General features: G+C 40.8%; 1 protein-coding gene across 3 annotated transcripts in view; it reads left to right on the top strand.

The window, feature by feature from the left end:
- kcnab1a (potassium voltage-gated channel subfamily A regulatory beta subunit 1a) overlaps nt 1–13,084 on the top strand; it is a 328,558-nt gene that overhangs the window by 278,650 nt on the left and 36,824 nt on the right. For all 3 annotated transcript variants that reach the window (XM_080185593.1, XM_080185594.1, XM_080185592.1), the window contains 3 exons: nt 4,460–4,504; nt 8,380–8,423; nt 11,507–11,593. In XM_080185593.1, coding sequence (XP_080041719.1) covers nt 4,460–4,504; nt 8,380–8,423; nt 11,507–11,593 — 176 coding nt within the window. The remainder of the gene's footprint in view (nt 1–4,459; nt 4,505–8,379; nt 8,424–11,506; nt 11,594–13,084) is intronic.

The raw sequence follows: 13,084 nt of genomic DNA, 5'->3' as shown, positions 1-13,084 counted from the left end.
GGCCTCAACTACATCCTGTGGCAGTAAATTCCACACATCCACCACTCTCTGGATGAAGAAATTTCTCTTCACCCTTTATCCTCAAACTATGACCCCTAGTTCTGAACTCCCCCACCATTGGGAACATTCTTTCTGAGTCTACCCTGTCTAAGCCTGTTAGGATTTTATAAGTTTCTATGAGATCCCCTCTCCCTCTTTTAAATTTCAGTGAATATAATCCTAATCGACTTAGTCTCTCCTCATCTGACAGATCTGCAATCTGGTAAATCTGTGCTGCACTGTCTATAGCAAGGACATCCCTCCTCAAATAAGGGCACCAAAACTGCACACAATACTCCAGGTGTGGCCTCAGCAATGCCCTATACAATTGCAGCAAAGCAACTCTATCCATATACTCAAATCCTCTCACTATGAAGGCCAACATGCCATTTGCCTACTTTACTGCCTGCTGTACCTGCACACTTACTTTTAACGATTGATGCATAAAACACCAAGGTCTCGCTGAGTATCCACCTCTCTCATTTTACACTCACTCAAGTAATAATTTGTCTTCCTATTATTGCTACCAAAGTGGATAACTTCACATTTATCTACATTATACTGCATCTATACGCATATGCCCACATGCTTAGCCTGTCCAAATCATGCTGAAGCATCTCTGCATCCTCCTCACAGTTCACCCTCCCATCCAACTTTGTAGCATCCACAAATTTAGAGATAATACATTCAGTTTCTTCTTCCAGATCATTCATATATAATGTGAGCAATCGGGTTCCTAGCACAGATCTCTATTAGTCACTGACTGCCAATCAAAAAAAGACCCATTCATGCCAACTCTTTGCTTCCTATCTGCTAACCAGCTTTCTATCCATCTCAAGATATTATCTGCAACCCCTTGTACTTTAATGATTCATGGTAACACCACCACCTGCAAGTTCTCCGAGCCACACACCAATCCTGATTTGGAACTATATCACTGTTCCTTTACTGTCGCTGGGTCAAAATCCTGGAACCCCCTTTTTGACAGCACCATGGGTGTTCCTACAACACGTGGCCTGGAGCGATTCAGCTACCTTCTCAAGGGCGAGTAGGGCTGAGTAATAAATGCTGGCTAGTCAGCAACACCCACATCCTGAACAAATAATTATAAAAGAGAACAGCCACAGAAGCATCATATGAATTTTTCAGTTAAGTAATCAGATTACATCAATGCATAGATAATGGGAAATGACTAAGAAGAAACAATTGTCTGGAACATTTATCGTTCAAGCAGTGGTGAACTTTTTTATACCTGTGCTCCATTTTGTTGTGTTTTATAAGATAAAAATATATTAATGACAGACACTATTGTTCCATTTAGTCCCGAAGGAGGTGCAGAAATTATTTACAATATTGGTCACTTATGAGTCATGTCTTTCTCAGCCTGAAAGGAGTTGTCATTTATCATTAACAGCTTGCTTTTGGAACATAAGGACATTAAGGTGCAGTCATGATAAAATCACATATCTTTAAAATAAATGCTTAACTTACAGAAATGAAGCAAAAGGAAATATTTATTTTCTAAAAACCCTCGTGGTACTTTATGATTTGTTATCAGTTTTCCACAAAACACATTGAGAAAATGTGTTACGTTAACATTTTTAAGTTTAGTAGGTTTGAAATGAAATCATCCTGTTTTTAGGGTGTTAAAAAGGTGGGGGGGGCAAAGCCACTGAATGGCACAGGCATTGACCCCACTGCTACATTCATGTGGCTCAATATTTGGTTATCCCAGTCAGCCACTTGAAGCAGATATAAGGCACTTGAATACTTCTGGTGCCCAGCACCTATTGAAGGATCCCTGTGTAAAATTTGTTATTTTTCATTGGGACCCACTCCAAAGTCTTCAAGTGCTATCTTAAGGCCACCAATCTTTTGTTATTCCTTCATGTGGAGCAAAGAGGTGTTATCACCTTCAGTCTCCGTCCTGCCATCCATCTGCCACCCTCCCAATCTGCATAGTCTCCCCTTCACCCTGCCCTATTGTCTGCTCCAATAATATCTCCTGGACACCAAAGCAGACAACCCAAAGATTTTTCTCAAGAGGTGAGTTTTTGCACAACACTACCAGAATCGAGGACCAATTCATAGTTATCCTCAATCCTCTTAGCTTGTGTGTACGCTGCCTCCAAAACAAAAAAAATTGATGAAAACCTATCTGGTGTATTAATGCTGTTAAAACAAAGCTCTGAAACTTGGGCCTGGATCTTGCATTTTGCATGGAGGGGTTTGAAGGAGTGAATGTGTGTAAAATCCTGTGAGCGCTGTGTCCACTTCCAACCAACCTTCGCTACCAACTCCATATTCACATACAGTGCTGGCACCATTGGACGTTGCACTCACTTGAGAGCCAACTCTCACTCTCACCAAATGACTTTGGCGGGGGGGGGGGGTGGTCTTACACACAGAGGACATGGAAAGGGCATGGGGGATATGAGCGGCATGGAGAAAGCTTGGGAATGTGAGTGGGCATGGAAAGAGCATGGGCGCGTGAAGGGGAATGGGGAATATGAGTAGACATTGCAACACCTTTTAAACTGTCAATAAGTGCCAGTTCTTAGCAAACTTTTCCCAAGGTTCACAAACTGACTTATCTGGTCAGCTCCCAAACCCACTTGCCAACACAAAAGCACCAAAGACAGGTAGATTTGAATTTCCAGCAGGGATTTAAATTGCAAACCTGATGTCACTTTGAATGAGCATCAGGTCCTGACTTATGATTCTGACAATTTCCCTAACAATTCCAATAATGGAATAATGGAGTTATTACAGAAATTCAGAGTTGTAGTCCTGCGGGTGTCCACTTTGACCCTCTGAATTCGGGTTTGCTCCAAGTCAGGAAACAAAAACATGGTTGTTTATTTTGAAACAGTGCTTCCTATAATTCTTGGTTCCCCCACAAAGGGGAAACATCCTCTCATCATCTACCCTGTCAAGCCTGCTGAAAAACCTATATGCTTCAATAAGATCACTTCTCATTCTTCTAAATATCAGTGAATACAGGCTGGACCTGCTCAATCATTTCTCTTAAGACCATCTCTTTATCTCAGGAATCAGCCTTATGAATCTTCACTGAACTGTTCCAAATGAACTGCTTCCCCTCCTTGAGCAAGGAGACCAAAACTGTGCTCAGTGTGGCTCAGCAATAGTTGCAGCAAGACCTCCCTGCGTTTATTTCAATAAAGGCCAACATTCCTAATTACTTGTTGTACCTACACATGCACAGCAATTGCCCTCATGCCTGATTCGTCTAAGGCCACTGATTGGTCTCCAGGATGTACGCTCAATCCTTGGTCCAAATCCCACTGGACTTAATCCTATAGTTTGCTTTCTCATGAGACCCTGCAACAAGTAATTATTTAGCCGCAAGATGTTTGGCCTTCTGTCTGTTTTTGCTTCAGGGTCTCATTTGTTTTGAAAGGGGCATATGATCATCCACAACTTATGAGGCATCTTTTGAATGAAAGGTAAACACAAGCACAGTAAGCTCCTTCATCAGCAATAATTTTTTAGCAGCCAACCCCAGGCATCCTTCTAAGCAAGCATATACAGGAATTCTTAGGCATATTCTTACACTACTATATGATCCCAACACCATGAGCTCTCATTATGTTTAGAAACTTTTTATGTGGCATCTTATCAAATGTCTTTTCGTAATGCAAATATATTACATCTACTTGTTCCCCTTTATCCATCCTGCTTGTTACATCATCAAAAAAGTCTAATAAATCTTCCAAACATGATTTCTCCTTTGCAAAACTGTGTTAACTCTGTCTGATTATATCATGATTTTTTAAATGTGCCGCTACTACCTTCTTAATCAAGGATTTTAGCATATTCCCAGTGACGGATGTTAGGCTAACTGATCTGTAGCTTCCTGTTTCCTTCCTTCTTGAACAGAATTATTACATTTGCGGTTTTCCAAGCCAAGTAAGATGTTGGGAGAAAGGTGACATGAACCTTACAGTGTATTGTCATTGAAGCTAAGGTTGTAATAATTGAATCAAATTGATTCTGATTGTAAGTGTTACCTGTATATTCACTTTAAGATAAAGCAGTTTATCGATTTATGTCAGGCTTATTCTCAACTGCTTTCTTGGTCTTCAGAGAAGATTAAACAAGTACATGTGTAGAAAACTCAAGCAGTCAGTTTAGGTGAGGAGAGAATACTTGTGCACTGGGCTATGAACTCACACAAATAGGTCTAGAACTGTGTAAGTCAAATCTCATGAAAGTAACACTGTCAGAATGCTAATGAGTGTGACTGACACCATTGAATTTGCTAAGATATTTATGGTAGGTTGACTGTTAAACTTTATGGAAGATTAAACTTTCAATGTAAGTAGTAAAAGCACCAGCCTAGATTTTGGTGTTTTTTTTTGTACATGTGATTTGAGATACTCTTGTGTTTCTCTTTCAGACGATCAAGCCTGGTGATAACAACGAAGTTGTACTGGGGAGGAAAGTGAGTGTTTAGTAAAGTTGTTTATCCCTCTGTTTCTATGCCTTTAGATCAAGTTTTATACAAATTCAGAAATAACATGTAGGACAGGAGTTCCTGCCCCCTTCCTGCCAGTGGGATCTTCCAGTCCCACCAAAACCGAACTCTTGCAGCTGGTTTCCTGGTGTTGGGATAGATGAGACACGCAAAAGTAGTCCAGCCAATGACCAATGGCTTACTGCATCTGATATGGGAAAATCTGGCTGGGGGGGGAAGGGGAGGTGCAGAAAATCCCAGCCATCATTAATTTTGCTGCATTGAATTGATTTTATTAGAGTCTATAGCAATTGCTAACTATTCAACCAATGGATTCCTTTAGTAGCTCAGCAAACTTGGTTAGAAAGCTACTGAGCCATGCTTAGCAAGTTTTTCCTCATTCCATCAGGGATCTACAATGACCTCTCTGCAACCTGCTGATCTCAAAACTCTGTAGTCACAGATTTTTTCAAAAACATTCTTCAATGGCCTTTTCCAAATGAAATCAACAATTTCAAACATTCAGTTGACATCTGCATTTTAGTGCTACAATTCCATCCTTGCTAAGGTTCTTACTGAGGCTGTTATTCTTCTGCTTCTATGACACGCTCCCTTACAAATATAAGGTTTGAGAGCTGGGTGGTTAGGTTTGTTCTTCTGCTGCCTTTAGGAATTAAGTGACTCTTGGCAGTCAAACGGTCTCCCAGTCATCTTTCTTTTGGGTAAAACAGTTTGGATCCAAACTTGAATCTCCTTCACATGCTAGCATTGGAAAAGACAATTAAAAAGCAATGCATTCTCCTTCTCATGAAAAACAGTGATATCTGTTACCATTTCTCTGATGTGAAGATGCCAGCATTGGAGTGGAGTAAGCACAGTAAGAAGTCTCACAGCATCAGGTTAAAGTCTATCAGGTTTATTTGGTAGCACAAGCCACAAGCTTTCGGAGCGTGGCCCCTTCATCAGGTGAGTGGGAGCCCCACTATTGGCTGGGGAAGCAATCTTCAAAGGACCAATGATTAAGGAGCATCAACCTGATATAAAGTCATTGAAGATGCTCCTCATGAGAATGATAGTGCTGATGGGGGATTGGAAGGGTCCATTACACTCATGGAATTTACTATTCCATCATAACACCCTCAGAAAGGTATCAGGTCAGGTGTTATCTGTGATGAGAAGGTGACATGACGAAGTACCAAGGAGTTTGATATTTTCTGGCGTGGTAACTAGCACTACTGTAATCAAGGACTTGAGGATCAGCCTGATCATGAAAGTCTTCTAGGATTTAATTGGATTATTCAGTCCTCTCTCACATTGATCAGTGGTGCACTTGAGCCTGTGTCCTGGGTCAGAGAAATGGTAAGAAGTCTCACAACACCAGGTTAAAGTCCAACAGGTTTATTTGGTAGCTTTCGGAGCACTTGCTGCTCCTTCATTAGATGAATTCAGAACAGAACTCCCACTTAGCTAACGAAGGAGCAGCACTCCGAAAGCTAGTGGCTTTTGCTACCAAATAAACCTGTTGGACTTTAAACTGGTGTTGTGAGACTTCTTAATGTGTTTACCCCAGTCCAATGTCGCCATCTCCACGTTATGAATATAGGAGAGGAATTGAGAAGTTTCTGCCTTGGAGTTTCAAAGCAAAGAGCAACTCTGTCTGTGCCCAGTTAGAAACTTTGCAATTTCACATAGTGATCCTTTCGTCTGATGCCTTTATCAACATATTCTTGACAGTTCATTTTCCATCTTCCCAACTCCATTCCTTTGTGTCTGCCTGGAGTTGTAACTGGTGGGATAGTCCACCCATTTGAAAGAAATCTGGTTCAATGTCTCTGAACTAGGAATGACGGAGAAGCTAAAGGTATGGAGTACTTATGAAGCCAGGGCAGATGGAGCGAGGGAATTTCTCTTGCTGCTGGGGGTGGATGAGATTGCGATTGCTGTGGTGTCTTGGAAGTGTTTGTCTATTTAATCTGTTAAATATAGATGACCCAAGTCAACGTTATTGTCCTATTTTTCCAATTAAATAGTTTAGTTTATTTATTAGTTTGTTCATTTAATTTATTAGTGTCACAAGTAGCCTTACATTAACAACACAATGAAGTTATTGTGAAAATCCCCTACAATAGCTCTAGATTGTAAAATTTTCCAATGTCACAAATCAGTTTTTACTAAACTTCAAAGGTTTCCAGAGGTGCAACTTCTCAGACATATCTCCCAAAATGCAGCATGAGTTTGTGTGATGGGGACAACAGTTGGATGATTGTGTAAAATTTTAAATTTCCTGCACAAACATTCCCTCAGATAAAATGAAAAAGCTCAAAACTGCTGCCTCTGACAAGACAAATGAAGGCAAAAATTTGGAACAAGATTGGACACTCCCTATGCTTATTATTAGACTAATGCAGGGGCTAATGTAACAGAGAAATCAAGAACACTGAATGAGACAAGGCACTCACTCCATCTTCCATCATATTGATATGGGTTTCACCAATGGGGACTTAGCTAAACAGCATAGAGTTCTAAAGTAGTAGATAACTTTTACTGCAAGTAAGTTTCATTTCAGGAATTCAGGAGGCTAAGAGGAGCCTGGCCAAGCTCAGGAATGGTGAAGGGAACCTGCGCAAACCATTCACAATTCCATTGCAGGTGGTCTGAGTTTCCGCCCTTTGTGCAGATAGAATCCAAACTGTGCCAGAGGCCAATGTTTGCCATGTGCTATTGCATTTTTTTCCATATGGCACCCGAAATTCCAGCAGGTTAAATGTTGGCAAGTCCCTATAGCCATGAACACATGTAACTATTGGGATCATGTAAACTTTACCCCAACCATCCAGGGTTACCAGATGCAATTACCAAAGCAACAATTGCAAAAATAGATTGGATTTATTTTTGAATCCATAAAAAAATTCTGACAGCTTCTGAAACATGGAAGAAAATACTTCCTGTAAAGTGGAACAGCATCATACATTCTGAAAAATATGCCAAAGGTAATGTCAAATATCCAAAGAGTGTAGAGAAAATTCAGCTGCCTCTTAATTTGAATTTGGCTGTATTTTTGCAAATGAACTCAACATTCACGATGTTGTTTCAAACTTCTCTTTTCAGATTGTATGTTATTCTGCATTTACAGGAGGATAAGATGTGCTGGGATGTCTGACCATCATTAATAATAGCCTGTGGTCAAAAACAGAACCAAATAGCAACCAATCTGTGATCAGTTGGTAGGAATCCCATCTGAATGGCAGAGGTGGTCAGTGCTATTTCCCCTCTGGCTAGTGCTCCATCTGGAGCCTTTTGGAAACCAACTAAACATTCCTAATTGATGGAGGTCATTTCTGGCCTTGAGTTTGGGGATCCAGTGTTGAACCACTTTCATATACCAAGTTCAGAAGCTCATGAATAAGTATCTATAAGCATATGTTTGTATTCATTTGTTTGAAGTTGAATGGGCTTTGAATTTCAAACAAAAAGCAATGACTTGTAAATGATTAACATCAGTTACCGCTTACACAAAAAAATCTTAGCAGGTCAGACAGCAGCTGTGGAGAGAGAACAGTATTAATATTTCAAGTTTGGATACTTGCTTTTATATCTATTATTTCTTCTTTTCTTCTGATGATAGGTCCATTGGATTTAAACTCAGAAACAATCACCAACAATAAAAAGAACTCTGAACAGCAATATAGCAAATGTAATTTCTTGTCAGTGAATAACTCTCCTTTGGGGATAAGGGCCTGGAGAGTGAGATAAACTTGATCAAAAAATCTTCAACCAGTGAAAGTGTCAGTTGATTTTGTATTCATTGTCTGTGTCCTGTGGGGAAGCACAAGGTACTGATGTGTATTTGATGTCATCTACAGGGCTGAGACTGAAAGAGGCCTTTCTCGAAAACATATCATTGAAGGTATGCATCACAGTATGCGATCAAATGTTATTCAGTAACTCTGCACATTTATCTTTGAAAATTTGCCTCTGCTTTTGTGAAACTGCTTATTCCCAATTAATTTACCAACAGGAATTCTATTTAGCTGTCAGGCTAGAATTATACAGATTATTGAAAAGGGGTATAAATAATGGAACAGGAACTTTAAGAGAATAATGATCAGTTGTGGTTATATGATGGCCTTGTTTCTGTATCATAGTTCCTCCCACTCATGGACTGCTGGATGAAATACGGTCGTGACAGCTCTTTCATGTAGTGTGGGTTGGGTATATTCAGATTTTGTGCAAAATACTTGTAAAGAAGAAATATGAATATAGAAGCATAGAGGTTTAACTTTTTCATTGCCCTGGTCCACCCAGCTGCCTTGAGCAGAATAAATCAGTCTGTAATGTTTGTAATTTAGCCAATGGGAATCGTATTTATAATAGGATCAGTCTATGATGCCATTTTTATTTCCCATCTCTCCCCGAAATGGAACATCCCAGCAGAGGTGTGTGATCTAGCTACACACTGACAGAACAAGCCTGCCACTAGCTGTCAGGGCGAGATTACAGACAATTCAAACACTCATTGAGAAACATAGCCATCAAACCGACTGCATGCTATTTGTGAGTAGCTTCAGATCTTAATGAGTAAATGAAAAGATCTCATTTCTTGTGTCTCTCATGGAAAAGCCAAGAGGAAAATTAGGTGTAAAATAAACAACGGTATTCATCCCCTAGGTGGAGCTTTATCCTTTTGTACTTTAACCTTGACACATGCTTTTTGCATTTTTATCTAACTTATTTCCACTACTTCCTCAACTCAGAGGCTGGATTTTGAAATGCGAGTGGGGTGGAGAACAGATGCAGGCATGATTTCAAAATCACATTCCCGCTTCATTGGATCCCCATGCCCCAAAACATGTTTTCAAAGGAAGAATGGGAGAGCTTGCATGCATGCTGTTGTGTTCAGAGTTTGAGGACTGCCACCCCAACGTCACTTCCCATTCACCTTTCCAGACATATAAGCTCATTGAATGTTTTCCAGGAGGATCCATATCCTCCTGATCATTCCCCTAATGCTGATCTCTACAATTTCCTCCATCCAAGCACTCTTGGTGTCTGAGAATGGATGTCTTCTACCTGATGCTGGGGACAATATCTCTCTCTTCTCAACAACTGCCTCAGTTAACGCCTCAAGAGGGGCATTGGAGAACCTTGAAGACATCCCTGGACGCTTACCCATGCCAATGCTGGTCCTCTGTGAATCCTCTTGTGCCATCTCCTCGGCATGTGTCAGGCCCAGTCATGGGGGCCACTCACCTTTTCCAAGGGCCTTTGCTTCTTATGTTCCACTTCCAAGCCATTCCCAGAACCGATAATTGGCCACTGAACTTGCAGTAATTGGCCAATTAGTATCTAAAAATCACATTGTGCCACTGACGCTGTTATAATGCAAGGTTCAGACCCAGAAATGCTCCAAGTGTTTGGTTCCTGACCCTGGATTGAAAATCCAGCCCCTCAAGTTCAATTGGTGTCATCCAAAATTATTTCTTCCTGTTATTAAATAGAACTTTTTCATTCATCTTAAACACCTCATTATACAGGAATTTAAAATAGACATAGACATAGAAAAGTACAGCACAGTGCAGGCCCTTCAGCCCTCGATGTTGTGCCGAGCGTTGTCTGAAACCAAGATCAAGCTATCCACTCCCTATCATTCTGGTGTGCTCCATGTGCCTATCCAATAACCGCTTGAAAGTTCCTAAAATGTCCGATTCCGCTATCACAGCAGGCAGTCCATTCCATACCCCAACTACTCTCTGAGTAAAGAACCTATCTCGGACATCCCTTCTATATCTCCCACCATGAATGTTATAGCTTTGCCCACTAGTAACAGCTACATCCACCCGAGGAAATAGTCTCTGAATGTCCACTCTATCTATCCCCCTCATCATCTTATAAACCTTTACTAAGTCACCTCTTATCCTCCTAAACAGAAAAGCCCTAGCTCCCTCAACCTTTCCTCATAAGACATACCCTCCAAACCAGGCAGCAGCCTGGTAAATCTCTGCTTTCACATCCTTCTTATAGTGAGGTGACCAGAACTGAACACAATATTCCAAATGTGGTCTCACCAAGGTCCTGTACAGTTGTAGCATAACCCCATGGCTCATAAACTCAAACCCCCGTTAATAAATGCTAACACGCCATAGGCCTTCTTCACGGCTTTATCCACTTAAGTGGCAACCTTCAGAGATCTGTGGATATGAACCCCAAGGTCTCTCTGTTCTTCCACATTCCTCAGAACCCTGCCATTGACCCTGTAACCTGCATTCAAATTTGTCCTACCAAAATGAATCACCTCATACTTCACGGGGTTAAACTCCATCTGCCATTTTTCAGCCCAGCTCTGCATCCTATCAATGTCTCTTTGCAGTCTATAACAGCCCTCCACCTCATCCACTACTCCACCAATCTTTGTCATCAACAAATTTACTGACCCACCCTTCAGCACCCCCCTCCTCCAAGTCATTGATAAAAATCACAATTAGCAGAGGACCCAGCACTGATCCCTGTGGTACATTGCTGGTAAGTGGTCTATGGCCTAAAAATTTTCATCCACCAGCACCCTCTGTCTTCTATGAGATAGCCAGTTACTTATCCAATTGGCCAATTTCCCTCTATCCCACACCTCCTTACTTTCTTCATGAGCCGACCAGGGGGGACTTATCAAACGCCTTACTGAAATCCATGTGTACGACATCAGTTGCTCTACCTTCATCCACACATTTAGTTACCTCCTCAAAGAATTCAATCAAATTTCAATCAAATTTGTGAGGCAAAAAGCACTTTCAAGGTATTATTTCAGTGTTGCTGATAGCAGTGGCATTGCTGGTTTGTTATTTAATATGACTTTGTTGCATAAGGTGCTGAACATTGACAGTGGCGTATTCCTATGAATGATTGAACAGTCAATCACAGTGCCTGGCTTAATTTGCTGGTTCAATGCTTCTTCTTGCTAGTAGAACTGAGTGTACTTATATTGTGTACTACCTTTAGGTTTAAAGGCCTCTCTGCAGAGAATGCAGCTTGAATACGTCGATGTTGTGTTTGCAAATCGGCCGGACACCAATACCCCAATGGAAGGTAAGTGACACTCTGTTTTTACAATCAAATTTAGTTGAGTGGAGCTCTGCACCAGCTGGTGTCTCTGCACTGTGCTTACAGACTGACAGTCCCACACTCGAGGCTTTTTCAACATCAGAGTTCATTTGCTTTGAATTACAATGCACCATTCTTCATGGGAATGTTGCAACTTGCACCAATTGCACTTACAGAAGTATCTTTCTGCAGAGTAAAAGCAAATCTTTCCGCTCTTGGTAAGGCTGTTGGCTTGGGTTAAAATTCTGAATCAGAACGGTAAAGATGAAAACATCACATAGGAACACTTTGGTAAAAACTTGGTGTTTATCTTTTATGCAAAATATTCTGTCACAGTGTGTAACTTTATCCAATCTATTTTTTTTAATACACCACTAAACCTCTGGCATATGTGCCAAAATTATTGAATTGTTGTTTTTATTTCATTTGTTGCTTGTTATAATAAAACTTTAAATGTGTCTTTTCTGGAATGACACAGGGGTTATATTTCTCTAGTACTTCACAAGTAGAGAATATCAGTGAGGTGTTCAGCTGTTCTCAGAGACGGCTGTGAACCGTGAGAAAGCCATGCCAGTACCAGTCAGGGCTAGACATGTGACTTCAGCATAACTATGGAGAAAGACTTGGAACTCTGACAAGCAGGTGGCTGCTTCAATCTACACAATATAAAGAGCCAAGAACTGTGTTTTTTCCACAATCTGTTGGGCACAAGAGGTGAGGTTGGAATGGATGGTCACGAATGAGTTTTTAGTTGGAGAATTATTCCTCTGCTTCAGATTTATCGAAGCATTCTACTTTGGACTGATTCTTAAAACCTCCTGTGATTCCCTTCATGGATCATGGCCGATATTTTACGACCTCGCTCAGGCAAGGCTTGTAAAATCCTGCCCGAGGCCAATGGAGAATTCTGTTCTGTGAGCCACGCCTGACCCGATTCCTGGGTAGACGTGGGGGTAAAATTCCAGCACATGCCTTCAACTCTCCACCTCAATCCCTGTTTTCTCACTGACCAGTTCATCTTTTATGCATGCAAAATATTTTGAAACAGTGGGCAATTTTCAGCTCTGACAAGAGTGGAAAACTGGTAGTAAAGGATCAAACACCTGCCCGATTTTCCGTTCTATCAGCTTCATTGCAAAGGGAAAGTAGCCAGGCTGTATACCAGGCAATCAATCTACAACAACCATTTTCCCATCTACAGCCAAACAAAAAGTTACCTTATGTTCTCAACTTGAGGTATATGATAACAATCCAAGTAACATTCATGCAGTATCATCCCAGAAAAGATATTGCACCTCATTTTGTTGTACCGATAGAGGAAGGCTCTTGAATCTTTATCAAATGACTGAGCAAAACAGTGATGACTAAAGGTTACTGTGAGACAGTAGCACCAAAAAGGTGAAAATATACAGTGGAATGTGAAAACTTAGCAGGAAGACAGACTTTCACCAGTCGACAGCATCTGAGAAAACATTT

Source organism: Carcharhinus amblyrhynchos, chromosome 3 (assembly GCF_965287045.1).
Source record: "Carcharhinus amblyrhynchos chromosome 3, sCarAmb.v2.hapA, whole genome shotgun sequence".
Lineage (NCBI taxonomy): Eukaryota > Metazoa > Chordata > Chondrichthyes > Carcharhiniformes > Carcharhinidae > Carcharhinus > Carcharhinus amblyrhynchos.
The sequence above is the reverse complement of the archived record's forward strand: the minus strand, read 5'-3'. Positions and strand labels throughout refer to the sequence as shown.